The following is a 20,651-nucleotide window of genomic DNA, read 5'->3' on the forward strand; positions in this document are numbered from 1 at the left end:
TTCAACTTGTAAACAAAACAGAGCGCAACGATACAACATTACGCGAAATTTACCAAACCGACGAATTTTTTAAAATAAAAACACTAAATTTAAATTGCTGTATTCTTAATACACCATACATTTATTGTTCAATAGTTTTTATTTTTTGGTGCCTTTTAAGTTTTACACAGTGGCTAAAATTCCTATTCAGTTCATAATTCTGAAAAGTGTAACCACAGCGTTTAAATTATACAATAAGTACAATATACAAATAAGCAATATTTTACCATTTTTTTTTTCATTTTTAAGCACGAAAAGTTAGCTTAGTGCATATATCTCTAAAACATCATTTATTGAAAAATAAATATGAAATTGTGTTTCAACAATTTTAATTTTATATTACATATAAATTATACAAATATACAATTGTTTAAATTTTCATTCATTTATATCTAAACGGTTGTTGTAGTTGTTGTTGATATTGCCTTTACATATAAAACTAAAATGTACAAGTTACCGGAATTAGAGGAACTAACAATACTATAAATAAATACTTAAATAAGTCAGTTGGCGGTAGGTATTTGACGACTTTAATCGTATTTACTAGACGTTCAATAATTACTGGCATTATTAATTATGGTATAACATGTAAAATATATTATGACGAAACGATTTGGAAATATAGTTGTTTATGGAATATTTTAACTAATAAATGCAATTCAATTCCAAAACATTTCGTTAGAAAAGTTTCGAAGTAAAGCAAATGGTCAAACTGAATTAAGTGATCCAATTATGATGAATTATTTGTTTTATTTAAGTGAATTACATCAGTTTCATGACAGAGACACAAAATGCTGATTAAATTTATATTTACAGCGTTTAGCATATGCAATCAAACAACCCCTAACTACAAAGAAAGGTAACGTTTAAATAAACTTTTTGTTTGAATGCGCCGAGGATTTTTTCACGGTAACATCGCCGTTTTGTCATGAAACTTTTGTATGGAAACTCGTCCGTTATACACGACACTTTTGAGAGAATAGGAGCGATGAAATAGAAAAAACATCAAAACATTCAGTTATCGAGATTTGCTACTTTGTGGAACGCAGAATGGCCATTTAAGTATGTACTACTACAACATAGTTGTCATCATAGGTACATTTTTTAATTTAAAAACAAAGCCACCTCGTCAAGTATACCTACTATACAAACCCGTAGTAAATCGTCATATATAACGCATAAATTCCCGATTGCGATTGCGATGCGCAGCCGCGACAATTTCATATTTAATTGCAAATTGACTTAGCCTACGGATCTCCTCCACTCCGCACTCCGTGAACGCGAGCGGGAGTGTCGGTGTGAGTGAGTGAGTTGTGTGTGGGTGAGTGTATCAGTGGTGGCAGGGAAAAAGGTTGGAAGGAAAGGAGGACTAGAGGACACAGAGAGGGTGGCGGCGGTTAGTCGAAGCGGGCGAGTTGCAACCGTCGCAGGTCGAGCGTGGGCGACAGCAGACCGCGCAGGTTGGCCGACATCCTCGGAGTGAGCGGCGACTGCAGATGCCGATGCCTGATCACCTCGCGCTCTACCGGAATCATTCCATATTCCTGTAAGGATACACTTGAACGAACCGATCAATGCTTGTTGCTGTCACCAACCTGTAGAGTTTGCAGTTCATCTCAGGAGTCGGTGCTTTTACTCTTCCGGCCACGGAGCGAGCCCACTATGGATTTGAGGGCGGCGCCGATTCCACCTCCCGGCGTGTTCAAACTAGAATTACTCGTGCCTAATCCCTGTGGATGGGCGTCTAAACACTTTTGATATCGCAACTGCAACGGAATCTCGATTAAATCTTGTTTGGGTTGCGGATACAATCATGTGACATACTTTGCAAGCTGCCTCAATTGTTTTGCACAAAGCGCCGCTCGACGGTTCGCAGTAAAACACGTGGGCCATAAATGTGTCTTGGGCGGTGTGCATCACAAAAGCCGAATGTTTTATTACCTTGCCTATACCCAAGAATGACAGATACCTTACTCTACATTCCGCCAACAGTCTATCGTCCTGTAACACCAACAATAAATTAAATTTGTAGGCAACAAATTTGATAAAAGAGATGGTTTTGATCAGTTCAAACTTAAATTGAAAAAACAACAGAACATAACCAAACAGAAACAATGAAGTATCGAAAATATTTCGACAATATAAGACAATATAACATTAAAACCCAATGCTGAGACTTAAATATTAAAAAAAATAATAAACAGAGGTATAAATATGGGACGTGTGGAAGAAACAACAACTTCAGTTCACCCAGTGTAGGAATTAGGGAAGTACAAAAACAAAGAAAGTTTGATTCTCTTACTGTTGGATGATGTATCGAGATCATGGAGGGCGCTATCGATATGTTGACCGGCTGCCACTGATCCTGCGGCACCGTACTGACCAAACGATCGATGGCGTCGTTCAAAACATCCATGCCAGTCGCCTGGGCCACCTGAGTGCATCCCAAATACTGTGCACGCAGCACTTTCTTCGGTTCCTCCATCGGCGTCGGGAATGATTGAGCTAGGAACGAAACACACATCAGTTTACTGTATACATTTCAAATAAAACAGAATACTCACAGACAAACATTTGATTTGTCCTGCCTGGTCTTCGATGCTCGGTGGGCAGGTTGTTGGGACGCGTGGCGAGACTGCGGCCGTTCGCGTCGACGCCCGCTCCGCAAACGGCCTTGCCCAGATTTTGTTGGAGACTGCGTTCGATCATGATTTTCTTGCATATGTCGCGGAGCGTGTTGGCAATTGTGCGGGCGGGCATGTCGCATCTGAAGACATGACACATGTGCTTGCGGGTGGTGCGATCTCGTGCCACGTAAGCAAAATCCCTACAAAAATATTCGTTACATATTTCATCACTTAGCAACTTTCAAATATTATTGATTACTAATTTACAGAGAAAATTTAGAAACATATTTTTTATAATTTGTAAAATAACTCTAGATAATAATTGTAATTTTCTAAACTTATTGTTCAAGATAAATAGGAATCCTAATTGAGATATTATATTTTCATGGAATGATCAGATAAAAATAGGTAAAATTCAGATACAACAATTCAGTACCCCAAATTTCAAATTTTTACTACGTAGCTTATTCAATTACACTTTAAGATTTCACTAAGGAAGATCAAATAAAAAAGTAAATGTTTTGATGGAAAGAAGAAAAATAAGTCTAATGTCAAATCAGTATATTTTTCAATCTTTTGAATTTTCAAATGAAAAAAAATGTGCTACATCGGAAAAAAAATTCGACACTAAAAAATATAATGTTTTTTGAATTTCCTGGTTTAGACTTTTGTTTATATTTTAGTAGTAGAAAAAAGGATTAGGATTGGGTAAAATTAAGTTTAACCTTCAAATATAGGAATTTGTCCACAGAATCCAGATCAAATAAATCAAATTTATCATTCTTAATTATCATTCATAATTTACTTAAAAAATATTATTACTATAAAGGCATAAACCTTGATAATTGTAAAAGGATAAATATATAATATCAAAATAGATCTAAAATTTTTGTATTGCCTCAAAATCTTCAAAAATAGGAATTTGTCTAAATAATCGACAATATAAAATGAAAAAGGAATAATTATCAGACTTGATTATGATAATGTGCTTAATAAATATATATTATAATGTGTCTATAAAATCTTCAAAAATAGAAATTTGTTAAAAAAATTCAGATCTAATAAATCAAATTTATCATTAAATATGGAATAAATTAAATATAAAAAAGGATAATTACATTCTTTATTATACAAATATCAAATTTATCATTACAAAATACATATATGAAACATAAAAAAGAGATATTTATCATCCTCAATTATATACGTGATAATTATCAATAAATATTTACATCAAGCTATACATAGATTTTTTATTATCTCAATATTTTTATAAAAAATCATAAATTAAATTTATAAATAAAAAATAAGTAAATAAAAATAGACAATTAAATTAATAGTTTAAAAACTTCTGTATTATCTTAAAATCCTTAAAAAATATTGACAACTAGAAATTTGTTCAAAGACTTACTGCAAAACACTTATCAATAAAACACATTTGATATTAAAAATACATGAAAATGAGATAATTATCGGTCAATTTACTTGATATATCAAAATATATTTTTTTAATGTCCTAAAACTTAAATATTCAACTTAACTATTAAATTTATTATCTATTAAATTTTTACAACTATATTCTAAATTACAGTATTAAATATTTGACAGAGAAAGTTTAAAATATATAATTGTTATTATTATTATACTTATAAATATTACACTTTTTGGAAACCTGACAAAATTTTCAATAAAAAAACCATCTAAAGCATACATAAAATAGTAGATTAAAGTGACCAATAATATTATCTGAATATTTGCAGCTGTAGATGATCTCTATTTCAATTTGTATTTACTTTTTATATATTTAATAGAGATAAAACATTCAATTTTTTCTTGTAAAATTTTTATTTTCAAAAAACTTATTTTTTGCATGATGGTCGACAACGAGCTACGACCTGAGGACTGGACCGATTTCTGGACTAAGAGGTTTTCGAAACCACCTATTAAACATGATGCGTCAGGTTACCCCCAGAGAATAGATTTCAGTCGAACAACGTAATTGTTTGTTCACGATAAGTCTAGTCTAGTCATTACATCACTCGTTTAACCAGCTTTGGACATGACTTGAACATGGCTTTAATTGTTGCTTTTGGAAGTGGGTTTTGTAACAGTGTGAGGTGAAATTTCTTTAGAGATATGTACGGAGTTACTCATATTAAACCAAGAAACTATGAACGCTCGATAATATCACGACTAGTTACTCAACTCTAATTCCTCTTGTTTAGAAATATGAACCAGATTTTGTTTTTGTAGACAACAATATCCACTCTCACTTTTAATTTTGAGTTTGTTAAAGAGGCAGGAAGCAGTTCGTAGAGCAAGAGGGGACCGACCAAGAACTGACTGTAAAAATGTATCGGCGGTTCTCTTCTTTTTAATTTCCATTATTTTTGTCATATTAATTTCTGGAATTTGATGATATTAGTTTTATTACTGATTTAAAACTTCTATTGTCAATATAATTTTTTAATTTATGCATGGAATTTTTTCTTGGTATTCTGATTTTCTAAATAAATCAAATTATACACTTCAAAAGACGTGCAGTGTATTTACAAGTTTAAATACGAAAGTGAAGATTCATTTTCTCTTTAGTCATATAATTTTCTACCCAGAAAATTTAGATACCAATAGCGACGAATAAAATGAATGGTTTCACCAACATAACATTTAATATGTATGAAAATATCGACAAAAATAATAACTATAAAGATCAATTGGAAACAGTAATATTTTCTTCTTTTCGATATACTATTTTTACTTCTTATCTGATTCTTTATTAAGTCAAGTATCAATTATAATAAGAAATGTGACTATTCAAATTATTTCTTGGTAAAAAAAGCTACAGAAAGGACGAAAGTGGTGGGAACTATCAAATTGGAATTATTAAATTTTATCATTTTTTATAAATTTCTAATTTAGCTTGATAGGTTTTGAGGTTCAGCTTAAGTAAATTCAAAAATCGAAAACACAATTGATTATCTAGATGAATGATTCAAATGAGAAATAAATGAATACATTTTTCCTGTTCAACCCACACCCTAATTACCCTGCAAAAATTTAAGAAAAATGTTCTATATTTCTTTGTAAATCAGCGATATTTATTAGTTTATTAGGAATAAAAAATGAGTGTAATATAATATTAGTGCGTTTTATGTTTTAATTAGTCCGAAACCTTATGGTTAATTCTAAAACAACTTTTACCTTTCTCTAAATATCCACGAAGCAAAAATATTGAAAAGAGAAGAAAACAATCAATTAATTTGACAAAGTTTTGACAAATAAAATTCTACTTTTCTTACCTGCCGTTATCTCTTCCAACACCCCAAACTCTAATGGTGTGAATGGGCTGTGTGTTGAGCACCGTCAAGTTCTCAGGATCGAATAACTTTAAAGCACCTTCGTCCAAATCCATAAAAAGATCTTTTCCCTAAACCAATAAAATAATTGTTAATATATTGCGATTAAATATATTGAATGATTGATGTTCTTACGTCACCCCAACGTCCGACAACATCTAAAAGATCGTTCTTGCCCAAAGAGAGGTCAACAATGCACTTGTTGACCGCCTTGCTGCTCCTCTCCGGCGTCAAATCCTCTTCCGCAATTTCAACCCAGCCCAACGATCTGACGGCGAACCTGATCGGACGTTCTTTTATTTCCTGATCTGGTTTTGATGGGTAACTCCTTCTCCTAAAACCGATAACACGTTTAAAAATCCATCAGTGTAATATTTAAAATAACTACTCACTTGAGTGAAATATCCTCTTTCCTTTTTCTGTCGTCGGCGTCAAGATCCAGAGCGGAACTGGTGCTGCTCCTGGTTACCGACGAGTTGTTTTCGAACGGCGACATCAACACATCGGTCTCTTTGAAGCCACGCACGTCTGACTTTTCAGGTTTGTCCTCGGTCGCAATAATAGGTATTTCCCGTTGTATCGTACCACTTTTTATGTGCCAATAATACGGTCCGTCATTATCTACATAGAACAAACCGAGTGTTGTTAGTAAATTATCGTGATGGGCTGATGAGATGACGAACCTTCGTGTTTCTCCCATCCGGGAGGCAATTCGCAGCCGTCCCAATCTTTCTCTGGGGTTTTCAGCTTTTCGGGCGGCGACTTTTTCATCGGGATGGCGTAAAGATCGTTGTTGAGATGACCGACGATGTGCGGCACGCCGTCCACGTCTTCAGTAATAACGCGTTGCTGTTTCTCGCATAAACTATACATAAAAACATTCAATTTTCGCCAATTCCATTTCTTTTTTAACGTTATTAATATAATTTGGTTACTTTTTTGAAGTCAAATTTTGAATGAGTTTTGTTAATCGATAGTTTTGGAGAATAAAGTTAATTACTGAAATGATTTGTTTAAATAAAACACCTACTCGTTCCATACTGTGGCACTTTCGGCCCCTTCCTGATTCCCATTGTTCTCAATCACATTGTCCCTACAACAAAAATATACAACCTGTACTTTTTTGTTGTTCTCCTTCGAAAACATAGTGTTGAGCTAGTGAGTTATCTGGTTGGCCGCTCGAAAAACGAAACAATCAATTATTGACCGTTTTTATCGTTCGGTAACCGATAATGTACCATTAAATAAGTGAACACTAAAAATTGGCGCTTCGACTTCAATAAAGTAAAAGGAACAAAACATAAAAAGGTACCAAAGTGATGTATATTAATTAGTAATGAACGAATTAAAGTTAAGAACCTGCATGTGGAAAAATGGCAGTAAATAAAATACTACTATTTTTCATAGACTAATACTTGTATGTAAAAGTGGTTAGTGGCATTTTTAATTTAACCCTTGTTTGAAATATTGATTTTTAAATTAGAGTACTTAGAAACGATATATTTATGGGAATCTATTGTAGTTTTTTTTAATTGTAGAGAAAAATTATTCAAATCAATAAATGACTTCACAACTGTGGTAGATCGGTGACTAATGTATTTCTATGAGCTCCTTTGACTCTATTCCGGATGACAAAGACACGTTAGACAAGGTGTAACTTCTAGGTCACTTGGTATATCAAAATGAGATCTGGTATAGTTAAATGAGAGAGCAGAATTTTCGCATAGTTTTCGCTTTCCGGTCACTTCCGGTTTCACCGGAAATGGTTCCGTTTTCAAATTTTTAAATGAAATACCCTGTATATTTTTAGATTAGTTTGCTTTCGATCACGGCCAATTAGATGCAATATTAAAAATGGTTCTAAAAAATCAAGTAAGCGTACATTTTTTTAAACGTCACAGATCGAGAATTGTCTTAGAAATCCAAAAATGTAAAAATATACAGCGTATTGCACTTAAAACAGAACCATTTCCGGTAAAATCGGAAGTGATCGAAAAGTAAAAAATATACGTAAACACCTCTTCATTTACTTATACCACATCTTATTTTGATATACCGAGTGTCTTAGAAGTTATACCTTGTCTAATAGATTCGTTGACACCCGATAGACAATATGGTGATTCTAGTTAGAATTTAAATTCCCACAACCTTATAATAACATAATCTTGCCGAAATTTATGAGTAATCGGTGACTAAGCAACTCATAATCGATATTCGATGCGATAAATAAGAATTATGTTAAAAGTTATGAGCTAAGATTGTTATCACATTATATTTATTTTAAGTTAAATTAAAGTAATATTGTTCTTGTAATTGTTTCACTCATGGAATCTAAAATATTTGTTTTTGGGCCGAAATTAGCCCACAAAGAGCCCAAAATTTTAGTACTAAGACCACCTTGGAATCGACAGAATTAACCGTTTAGTGTCAATGAGAAAAGTGAAAATATATGGAAAACTTAATGTTAAAAAAAAAACATTGTTTTTTGAGCTATATTTTTTTCTGTTGACCATTTATGAGCCCAAAAAGGGCCCGAAATCCCATGTAATTGTTATGCCGATTTGGTGAAGTGCGAGGGGCAACTTTTCTCACATATGTATTTGTTTTATTTGTTACCTAAATGCCAATTTTTTCTTTTTCCATCTAAATATTTGCAGATTAACTATTTATTTTAATTTTATTAATAATATTTATTGTATACATATAATGTCATAATTACTTTATATCAACTTGCACACATTTTGAACAAATACAGATGTGCTTGTGCTAAAAATATAAATAAATCATTTGTCGATTTTATTATTATTTGTTGTCCACCTCAATCATACTTATTTTATTATTTATTTTTTATTTTATTGTTATTTCTTAATTATTAGTATTTTACACAATGAAAGTTCCTTACTTTTAATACTTCTTATCATCACAGTACAATACTTTTCTTATTTAAATTTTTCACAAGCTTTCTATTCGAATTAAAAATATAGAAAATTATTTTTTTTATTTTAGATATAAAATTTATATTCTATTTGAAATAAAAATTTTTATTTTAAATATCAAACTTTTAAGAATATATGTTATGTATTAGTGTATTTTTCTTATATTAGATAAAAATATATCCGTAGTAAGTTTACAGTTTGAGAAAAAAAACCTATTTTTTCTATATTAGTTATACTCGTAACTCACTAAACATATAATTTGGAACATACTGTATTTTTTATTTTGGATATCAAAATTTTAAGCATATAAGATATGTATTAAGTTATTTTTCTTATATTAGGTAAAAATGTGCCCGTAGTAAGTTTACAGTTTGAGAAAAAAGACCCATTTTTTCTCTATTAGTCGTACTTGTAACTCAAAACATACAATTTGGAACATACTAAATATTTTATTTTAAGGATATAAGATATGTATTAGGTTATTTTTTTTATATTAGATAAAAATGTGTCCGTAGTAAGTTTAGTTTGAGATAAAGAGACCCATTTTTTCTCTATTAGGTGTACTCGTAATTGACAAAACATATAATTTGAGATATACTTAATCTATCTATTCGAATAAAAATATAAAAAATCATATTTCAATATATTATAGGGGAAATCTTATGGGTGCGCGTCACCGACATGCTCATGAGAGGCGCATGCGTAGTGTGCTGTGCACCTTAGACACTTTTTGGATGGGTGAAATCTTTCGTTCGCGTCACCGACAAGCTTATAGCAGTATATCTGTAGCTATACAGCTGACGTATAGTGCTGTGCATATCTTATATGAGAAATTTAAGTAAATACAAATACTATCTATAAATAATATGATTGTATATTAATTGTTATTTCAATTGAAGCGTATTTATATTTTGTCATGATCTTGTGCAGCCCGTAATATATTTGAATAATAAAAAACCATATAATTATTGCTCTGAGTGTCAATAGGTGTGAAAACCAGATTGATGTTGATAATTTTAATTAAATCATTATGAAATTTCAAATTTTAATACTAAAAGTTCTCACTTCTATCGGCAGTCTCTATAACTGCCATTTTTTATTTTAGATATCAAAATTTTAATGATATATGTTATGTATTAGGTTATTTTTCTTATATTAGATAAAAATGTGCCCATAATAAGCTTACAGTTTGAGAAAACACCCATTTTTTATTCATCAGTCGTACTTGTAACTCACAAAACATACAATTTGGGACATACTGAACATTGATTTATTTTTGAATAATTTTCTTATATGCCTGTCTAATAATAACAAGCTTTTATAATTAAAACAAAGAAATATTTATATATTTAATATTCTGCCTTCATGTATTCCAACATTTTCTAATTGCGTGAGATTTATAAATTAGTGTAATCGAAAATGGCATTAACATTAAATTGTTGCACAGAGAATAAGTAAAACTCTCATACAGCGGGTTTTCCTATCATTTTGGAACCTTTCGTAAAAAGAAAGTCTATCTTGAATTCACACTTACCGATTGTCGACCAAATTTGAGACGTTGATCTGTTTGTTATTGGTGACCGTGACAGTGACCGGCCCAGCTGTGACATCGACGCCCATAGATCCGATGTCGAGAGCGGCATAGGCCTTGCGACCACCTCCCGCTGATCCTCCCTTCAATCCGTGACCCATATTGCAGATGTCGTCCAATTCCCGATAAATATCTTCGTATAGCCGATCTCCGGATGTGTTCGAGTTGAGGGCGTCGTCCAGGAGACGGTGGCCGCCTGTCGCCGGCGGACCGAGGCGGTAGTTTGGGTTCTCGTAACTCAGCAAACCATTTTCTATCAAAACAACATTTCCATCTGTTAACCACCTCTTACACTTTTTACCTTTTCTTTTTATTTTGGTTGCCACTCTCACCTAATGCAACCATATTAAATTATGGTAATTAAAACCGCTACTTAAAATTAACGAAACACAAAAAATTACATAACAACAAGCGGTTTCGGCGAAAAAAAAACAGTTATTCACAATTAGTGAACAGCATGAACAGTTAAACTGGACGAAGTGATTTAATTACGCGTCGGCCAGACGGAAAAACGAGTGTGCCAGTGGAAACGAAAACTCGATACCGAGACCGAAGTGAAGGTGGGGAAGAAAGGGGAGAAGCAAATGCCAGACTGACGGACCGGGGGGGAAAACAGTTTGTGAGTCACAGTCAGTCCTTTTTACGATCGCCGTCCCGGCAAATTTATGAGGTCTTTATGGCCCCGACGAAACCTAAATATGTGTTTTGACGTTCAGATGCACCGGATAATTTATAAATTAATCGACCGAGATTCCGAGATGCGATGAGAAAATCATTTTATTCACGAATAACTGGAGCTTCGATTTATTCATGGAATCGGATAATCAACTGACGGAAAGTACGAAGGAAGTCGTCCCGCTCTGGGATGGCTTTATTAGTTGTGGGAATTGAGTTTGGAGCCAGCTGAAAAATATATTTATTCCTGCAAGTTAGATAAAAACATGAAATAGCGCCACTTGTTGCGAGTGGTGAAAGGGTGAGGAGAGAAAGAGTTGAGAAACACACCCAAGAAAATGTCATCGTCGTCGTTGAGCGACGACGAAGAGGACTGTTGGTGTTGCTGTTGTTGGTGTTGCTGCTGCTGTTGCAGGTGGTGTTGGGCGGTGACGGCCGCCATGCCTCTGACGAGCGTCGCCAGCAGCGACCAGTAGGGACTGGTGGTGGCGCCGCCGAGTGCTGCTGCCGCCGCCGCGGGCGATCGCACTTGATATAAACCTAGGTGGACCGAACTGCGGAACTCGCCGCACAACATCCCACCACCACCACCACAACCGACGCCACCAACGTCCGACCGCGTCCGACGCCTAACAAATATGCCCTACCTGGAACAAAAACAGAATCACTTTAAAAACATTCCGTACGAGTGTTTCTGGGAAAAATCGAATATTATTTATAGTCGAAAGGGGATCGCGTGACGCCGCGTGCTCGTTTCTTCGTCGACCCAATCGAAGTCAGACACTGTGGCGCCTTCAGGAGCCGGCTCCCGAATCGATCAACTTGTCCGCGTCCGTCTCCCAAACGCACTCAACGACTTGCTTTCGTTTTTTAAATAAAACAGAGAAATGTAAACCGTTGGTTAAACCTTCTAATAAGCCAATTAACAAAAGGAAAACATGAACACGGAATGAACGTTAAAACTTGTCATTTACTTTTCTCTATAATAATTGTTGATTATATCGAAGATTGCATTTAATTCACGAAAAATATTGACAAGCAATTTGAAATAAAGACCCAAAGGGACGATGCTTTCTTCCCCACATCGTTTTCGCTTGTTTATCCGTTCCCAACTTTTTCCTGCCCAATCATAGATAAAGTAAATGAAAGGGGGTCCAAAAATTAATCTCGGGGACACGAAATCGAATTGACAAACAATTTCCGTTTTGGCAAATTGGTCGTTTCTGATTGCAAACTATGAATCGACTACAGATGAAATGAATAAATGTATAAAAAGTAACAAACAGACATATATACTTATGACTTGATTACAAAATCAATATTTGTCGAGACAATAAATAAAAAATACATTAGTAAAATACAAATCGAATCGGTATTATTTAATTTGGATTCCAACAAACATTAGTGTTTGTCCAACATCGAGAATAAACATACAAAAACAAAATTGTACTTAAATAACATTAATAATTTTTCTATTGACATTAAAATGTAATTTAGTGCAAAATGATGAATGGCATTTTCGATAATATAAATAGTATAAAAATGCATTATTAACAATATTAACAGACCTAATTAAAAATGCATCAGTGGTAACATTTTAATTAAAACATCAACTGATTACAATCATTATAAATATTAATTTAGTTTGAATACAAACCTTTCAGATTTTATCAAACATTTCAGTTTTTCATAAAATTGTTCACAATAAGAAATTTATTATTAAAATAATCATAATTCGAAGTGGATCTGCCGAATGAACAATCGAGAATATCGATTAGCGATAATATAGTTTTCGAGTCGAACAACAAGAATCGTTTCTTGTCTTTTATTATTCTATTCTGTCTAGTTACGTAAGACATAATTTTTAAACAGTTTCTAGTTGTCTTACGGCCTGTCTGTTTTTGACAGATTATAATTAACAAATTGTAAAGTAAATGAATAGTGTAATAAAGACGATCTCTGAACGGCAGGTTAATGCGCCATTAAAATAATATTCATCTCGTGCGAAATCTTAAATTCAGTTCAGTTAACCCACACATTCACATACATAGCTTCCTTCCAGAAAGTACATGTGCATTATTTGTGGGACATTCAAGATGTCCATTAGGTAAGAAGGCTCAGATCAAATAAAAAAGATACTAAAAACCTACTCACCGAATTGGCAAAGTAAAGACATTTAACGTCGGCACGGCACGTCACCACCGGGTAAACGACACGCAGACGAAAACTCCGGACTATGAAAGAATAGGGGGTTGAAAAATGGCCGCGTTCCGGAGACGGATAAAAACGGGGCGACGGCGACTGCGACGACGGTTCCGTGTGTCTATCGTATGGTGGAGTCGCGATTCGACTTCGCGCCGACGGCGCACAACCCCGTTCCTCCGAAAGTGGATATATTGATTTTCTGCCGCCCCGAAAACGCGCACAACAAACCGAATTCTCGGTACGAATACCGGGTGGCCATCGAACGACCAACAACCAATAACCGAAAGAAATGTTTGCTAATTAAAAATATCGGTTGGAAAAATGGTCGTTGGGTTTTCAGGATTTTGGAATAAAACCATTCTTATTTGATGTCGATAAAATACATGTTTTTCTAAAAAATAAATTCTATGTTTTTTTTTAATGAAAATGTTTTTTCAATCATTTTCATTTCTGAAATTTGTTACGTATATTTTGTAAGGTATATTTTTTTATATTCCGCTGTTCTTAGTATTTACACATTATTACACTTGTTCCTCAAATTTCATTGGAGTCGTTTAAAAACGTGATATCTTATTTTAACATATCAAGAGTAATTATTTCAATGGACAAATAACGTGAAGTATTTCCCCGGATGTGATAAAATCGGTGCAGAGCAGCAAGACAGGATCGGCAGATAACAAGGATAGCTTGAAGAAATATTCTGGAATCTAGTAGTATATCCAGGGTTGCTGCTAAGCTTGAACGACTGCATATTTAAGACTAAATGAGGTAAATTTTCCAAAACTATCAATATCTTTAGTTGTTCGGGTTTATTGGCCGACATTTGTTGGAATTATTACCTTACATTTCGCCAGCACAAGGGGCTAATTATAATAAAATTCAACGATTACAAAAGCAAGATGGAAGAACTACTGGCCCCGACAAGCTATTGAGAACTGGCTACACCAATATAGAGAAAGCTGAGAAACATCAATCTCATAATAAAGAAACCATCCATACCAGTGGATATCCAAAAACAATTAGTCAAATCAGAAGCGCTTTCACATCACTTATATGGTCTGCCCAAAATATAGAAAAGGATATGTAGCACTTCGACCCATCGTTAGTAATCCTGGGACAACTTAACTAAGTATCTTACCAGATTGCTACAACCTCATGTTGGAAACACCCCAACCTTTATCAAATATTCCATTCATTTTGTTGAGATATTGAAAGGATTAAATCTTGATGTAGAAAATAGACTGGTCAGTTTCGACCTAGTGTCACTTTTCACTTTCAAGTTCCTGTCAATGATTCTTTAAACATTATATCAAAAATATCCCTTCTATATATAGTGAATCTTTTCCGTACATGCCTTACTGAAAGCTATTTCGTTTGAATCAACAAATTCTACGGACAGACTGAAGGATTAGCAATGGGCAGTCTTCTTAGTCCAGTGATCACCAATTTCTTTATGGAAAAGTTTGAACAAAAAGTGATTGCGACTACTAAACACAAATCTTATGTTTGGTATCGTTACGTGGATGATACTTTCGTGATATGGAAACATGGACAAGAAAAACTAGATCAGTTTCTAAAACACCTAAACTTTCAACATAACAATGTCAAATTCACAATGAAATTGGAGATGGAGAACCAAATATATTTTTTTGGATGTCCTTTTGTGGGTCAACATTTAGACCATACAGTACCAAAAACATGCACACACCGATCGGTATCTACATAAACTATCTAACCATCATCCTAGTCTCAAACAAGGGGTCATCAAAACACTAACCGAAAGAGTCAAAAGGATATGTCCCACACACCAGGTCGCTGAAGAACAACAACACTTGGAGAAAACACTACAGGCTCATACTAATAATAAAGATTCACCTAGTGAGCCAACGATTGGTAAAGCTTTTCTCCCATATATATGTAAAGTTACCGATAGAATTGGAAAAATCTTATTAAAACATAACATCCATACTGTTTTTATACCAACGAGGAAGATTCAACACAGTCTCAGATCTGCCAAAGATAAGAGAGACTAAACAGCTTCTAGGATATACCACATACCATGCTCTTGGGGATGTGTATACATCGGTACTACAAAACGTTCAATAGAGACTAAGATGATTTCTCCATCATTTACCGAAACATGTTATTTATTAATGATAGTAAAGATGTCATCACTCTCAAATAATAGAAATTACGAACGATGATAGAAAAGGTGTAAGATAGTGATAACAGCCACCCGGAAAAATAATTTTTCTTAAACATTTGATCACTTACTCATCACTATTCTAAAATTACACCCCTAACGCTTAACTATTCAATGTATTGTTTTCTTACAAGCCTTAGAAATTGACAAATTTAAGTTTAAATTTGTTACTTAAAAATTTAAAATACTGTACAGAGTGTTTGTTTCGCATTTTTTGTTAACCAAACTTCTTGCTCTGTTTCTAGAAATTAATGCACCATACCAATAATAATGATGATTATTATTAACATTTTTTTAAAATGGTAAAAAATAAACGTATACACTCTTTGTATACTTTTTTAAAAATAGGTTTTATTTATAGTTGTTACAAAAAATTTTAAAATATATTGTTTTTCTAATAATTAACAAAATTTGATGTTTATAAAAAATAAAAATTTGAATTTAATGTGAGGTATTTCCATCTCTACTACGAATGACAGCCCCACATATTCTGTTCATATTCAAAATCTGGGTTCTACTTTCATTTTTGTCCAAACACTCCACCTTCTAGGATGGGCCCTTAAACGTCTCCCAAGAATGTTCCAGTATTAATATCAACGTCAGCAAGATAATTTCGGAAAACATGGCCTGTATGTGGTCGTGCATTATCCTACTTTAGTACAAAATTTGGATTTATAAAAGGGACATATGGCACGACATGCACTTCTAGAATATCCAAAATGTAACACACAGCATTGCAATGTTGTTCAAGAAATGCCACACCGTAATTGAGTCCCCACCACATAAGGTTACCACCTTATTGGGTAGTTATATTGAGAATATCTTTGATTTGGCCGTAGAAACACACGAATGCGTCTATTGCATGTGTTCAGGAAAAATCTGGATTATTCTGTAAACAGAACTTGCTTCTCCTAATCTGCTTCTACCCAAATGACGTGCTATATTCGTACTTCGAGATGATCTAAACCGTTGTTTCAAAATTAAAAGTCTCAAAAAAGCAGGAATTGTAGCAGGATTTCTACCCTGGCCTGGCTTCCTAGTATTCCCAGAAATAAACTTATATAAACTTTCACATTCCAAAACTTGTTTCAAAATTCACTCAAAAATCGATTTTTTGCACATTTTTTGTAAATATCTCGTTTCCTATGGGCTACTTGTATTTCTTATCAATATTGTAAAGAATTAAATTCCTACCTATATAACCCTTTCATAGGAAACAACTTTAGAAGTTATTTACTGTATTAACTGATCCAAAGTTCCATCTTCATAACTTCAAAAATTATCATTGATAAAGGAAGTCGTAATAATGCATGGCCTGTGATGCTTGTAAGCGTGACCATTGAGCAATTTGTCAATAGAATTCTTTGCATATATTTCACCAAGAGAGAGCTTCCTTGAGTCCACTTCCGTCCATCATGTACCCTATGCTTCCAAGATAAGCATATGAAATCCTCCTAATTTTACAACTATTGAACATAATGATGAGTTGGCATCTGTTGCAGCTACCATTTCGCGTGCTTTAGAATAGAGGGTTGATCAAAAGTAATCACACACGTTTTTCGTCCATGTGACTTAGCAATATCGTAAGTGCAATGTAAAGTTGTGTAAATAGTATCTACGTGACTGGTAGGTTTATCAATAAAAAGAAGAAACATAACTTGAGATGTTGAAAAGTTCTTGTCATTTTTAAAGAGATGTTGAAGATAACCACTCCACCCTGGCAACGATGCAATATCTCTCCACTTTCTATTCAGCCACAAAAAATCAACTTCGTCAATGTTTTTTTTCTTCTGTGAATCCTTCATCATTATGTAAATTTTTGATTTGAATTTTACTGTATCCAGGTACGACTGGTTTTTCATAAACTTGAAAAGATACACGTGATATGGGCGTCAACTGTTTGGCACTTGATTTGGTTGTGCATTTTTGTATCCGTTCATCGTAGAGAACAGCATTTTTTGGTGTTAGTATCTTAATCATCCCCATAACATGAAGAGTATTGTTACCATAAAGAGTGTGGACATTTACATCGGCATTATCTTCAACTCTTGTACAAGTGCACCAGACTGATGATAATAATAAAAAATGATAATTATATATTTAGGAATAGTTTATAAACTTTATACTCCGTATTTTCGATCAGGACTACCACTTGACCTCAAATGATGCTCTAGTCACGTGTTCTCTGCCCTCTATCTCGACAACGGTTCGACGTATGAAAAAATATTTAAAACAAAAGTTGTAGAGAATTTAATTCTCTACAATACTGATACAAAATACATCGATTTTTATGACTCTTACTTTTTAAGTTGCGGCCATCCTATCATGTGTGAAGTTTAAGACAAGTTTTTGGGATGTCAAATTTAAATTTAAATTTATTAACTTTAGATTTTCTTTAAATTTTAATACACTTTTATACCGATTGGAATGCCTTTGATCCTACTGAATTTTAAGTGAGATATCATACATGACAGAGACCGTAAAAGATTCCCACTACAGAGCAAATTTGTAGACTTTTACTGCCTCTGTCGTCTCTCTCAAAATTTAGTCGGATCAAACGCTTTTTCAATTAGTATAGCTTGTAATGCAAATGATTCGTCGGTAAATAAATATCTAGTCCTCTTAATATCCTTACCCAACTAACAGATAAACAACAATAACATATTTCGTTAAAAATAATTACTAATTAATCCTCCAGTTTGTAGGACAAAATGTCGAAGGCTGCACTGTATATTCCAGAAGCTGTTTCTTAAAAAAAAATAAAAACAACTAGTCCAGAAATGTGCGAATGTGACCCAGATTCGTTAGCGTTTTCCATCTGTTTGCGTGTCGCACCGAAACGTAAAACATTTTGGGAAAGGTTACTTACGTTATTTTCCACTCGACTGAAAACTGTTTCATTTTATATTCTTAACATCACTTTCATATCTCAAATCAAATAAAAACGTTGTTTCCATAAACACGAAAAACGTTTTCTAATTAAACTACTATTTTCCACGTCGAACCATTCAAATCTAACATTCTCGGAGAATGTTATTGATTTTCTGCGTATGGATAATTCAATTTTCTCTCCTGAATATTTCAATTCGACGATAGGAAATTAGTATCGAGGTGACACTATACAAGAGAGAATGTTCGAAGGACGATTAATTGAGTTTTTGGCGAAACGAAATCATACAAAACTAAAATAGGCACACGACAATAGACTACCAATCCAATTCAATTGTCAGTTAGGATAATTTCTACTTTTTGTTCATTTCAAATAAAACACACTTTGACACATATTCTAACAATACACAAATTTATATTTCTGTTCAATCATTATGTATGAAAGCATAAAGTTCCGTTTCACACATGCACACATGTCGAAAATCGAATTGGACAAACGCAATGAAATCGTTAACTGTTGTACTCATTGAAATTGATAGAATCGAAAATAGAGCGGAGCGAAACAACAAAATAGCGTTTTGTTACATTATCTGGAACGTCAGAGTCACTGTCCTCTCTGACTTTGGAAAATATGCGTTATCGGCAAAGGAAATGTGAAATCCGATCTCATCTCAAACAGGCCACGTTTCGTTTTTCTGTTAATCTCTTATTTTATTATGTGTGGCTTCGGCTTTTCGTCACTCACTCCAGAATTACCGGTGCTCAAGACGAACGCCATTCCTGTAAAGCGTGTGGGTCGAAAAGTTACGTCATTTGTCCGAAATGTCGTAATGTTTGCCATGAACGAAAGAAAAATCTTTTCAAGTGCTTTATGAACATAAATGCATGTTTTATTACAGAATTAGTTAAACATCAAATGTTTATTTTTGACTTGGTATTTCTCAATGTGGGCATATCGATAATGAAATCTTTAAAAAGGCCGGAATCGGTAAAATTACAACATTTCCATCCGCCACTTCCAAGAAGATTCTTTATTTTTATATCGTTTTGGCGCATCTAACGAGGCGATTAATAATAATTAATCGAGGCGAATTAACAATGGCATTCGCACGAAACAACAACGAACTACAATTAAAATAAATTCACCGGTTTCAAATTAAATTCTTTTCCGTTTCTAGAAATAATTTCACTCGACCTCAAATATAAAACTACTATTTTATTTTAAAAAACTCATTAACGTAATTAATAATTTTTATTGCCTAAATTTATAAACATAAAATAAAAATAAATTATTTATAAATTTCATTCAGTTTTATTTAATGTTAAATTTTATTTTAATTAATAAAATAAATCATTAACTTAACTAAATCAATTATAAAGAATGAATAACGATAATTTGAACATTTTCTGTAAATTTTCAGCGACTTTCTCCTAAGAATTCCTGACGCGTTTTGCGTGGGTGTTTCACAAACTTGAACTGCATCAAAACCGTACGCTTCTGTTAACACTAATTAACATAAACCATTAGAGAATAACTAAAAATAACCCACAAAATACACGCCCCAAAAACTACAAACACACACACGAAAATTAACAATTCGAAATTCAATTGGATCTCCCTCACTATATTTATTTACATTAACAACCCCCGAAATGCAACAAATAAAAATTCCTACCTTGTCCGGCCATCAGATCCGAGTTGGTCCGTCTCTGTGGGGCGCACACAAAAAATACAAGTTTTGCACAATCGGTATTTTTTATGCGGTGGCGAACTACACGGATAAACAAACCATTTGACGGGCGGACGTAAATACAACAAATCCGCGGAACCCGCACCGAAATGTCAATATCGAATCCGTGTGGGGATATTACAGGGGAAATCGTAATACCAACATAAAACAGGGAGTTAGGATTGGTCACATTTAAACTTCTTCAATACGGATTATAAAATGCAAAATCGATATTTTACGTTCATTATATTAATTCACATAAACAAAAAAATGATTTTGATTCATAACTTTCATATTGTATTTGTAAACTAACGTATATACGAAAGACAAGAATTTTAAAATTTCAAATTGTTATAGGCAACCATGATATCACATGGTTTGAAAATAATTCAAAAATAAA

The 20,651-nt window shown here is 33.5% G+C and overlaps 1 protein-coding gene across 5 annotated transcripts; it reads right to left on the reverse strand.

Annotated features, from left to right (window-relative positions):
- Positions 1 to 314: 314 nt before the first annotated feature.
- Positions 315 to 20,368, reverse strand: LOC109603573 (protein Fe65 homolog). 5 transcript variants are annotated; one of them, XM_049969341.1, is made up of 13 exons: positions 20,198 to 20,367; positions 11,555 to 11,871; positions 10,493 to 10,802; positions 7,053 to 7,115; positions 6,706 to 6,887; positions 6,415 to 6,643; positions 6,158 to 6,356; positions 5,966 to 6,093; positions 2,604 to 2,866; positions 2,342 to 2,544; positions 1,864 to 2,040; positions 1,635 to 1,805; positions 315 to 1,583 (listed from the first exon to the last, which is right to left on the reverse strand). In XM_049969341.1, exons 2-12 carry the CDS (start codon positions 11,799 to 11,801, stop codon positions 1,656 to 1,658), a joined length of 2,151 nt encoding a protein of 716 aa, XP_049825298.1. In that variant the 5' UTR covers positions 11,802 to 11,871; positions 20,198 to 20,367; the 3' UTR covers positions 315 to 1,583; positions 1,635 to 1,655. The 5 variants fall into 5 exon arrangements, with proteins under 5 accessions (XP_049825298.1, XP_049825297.1, XP_049825300.1 ...); XM_049969340.1 differs by lacking the exon at positions 20,198 to 20,367 and adding an exon at positions 13,379 to 13,697; XM_049969343.1 differs by lacking the exon at positions 11,555 to 11,871 and having other exon boundaries at positions 20,198 to 20,368.
- Between the last annotated feature and the right edge of the window lie 283 nt (positions 20,369 to 20,651).

The sequence above is a fragment of the Aethina tumida genome, chromosome 7 (assembly GCF_024364675.1).
Source record: "Aethina tumida isolate Nest 87 chromosome 7, icAetTumi1.1, whole genome shotgun sequence".
NCBI classification, from domain to species: Eukaryota; Metazoa; Arthropoda; class Insecta; order Coleoptera; family Nitidulidae; genus Aethina; species Aethina tumida.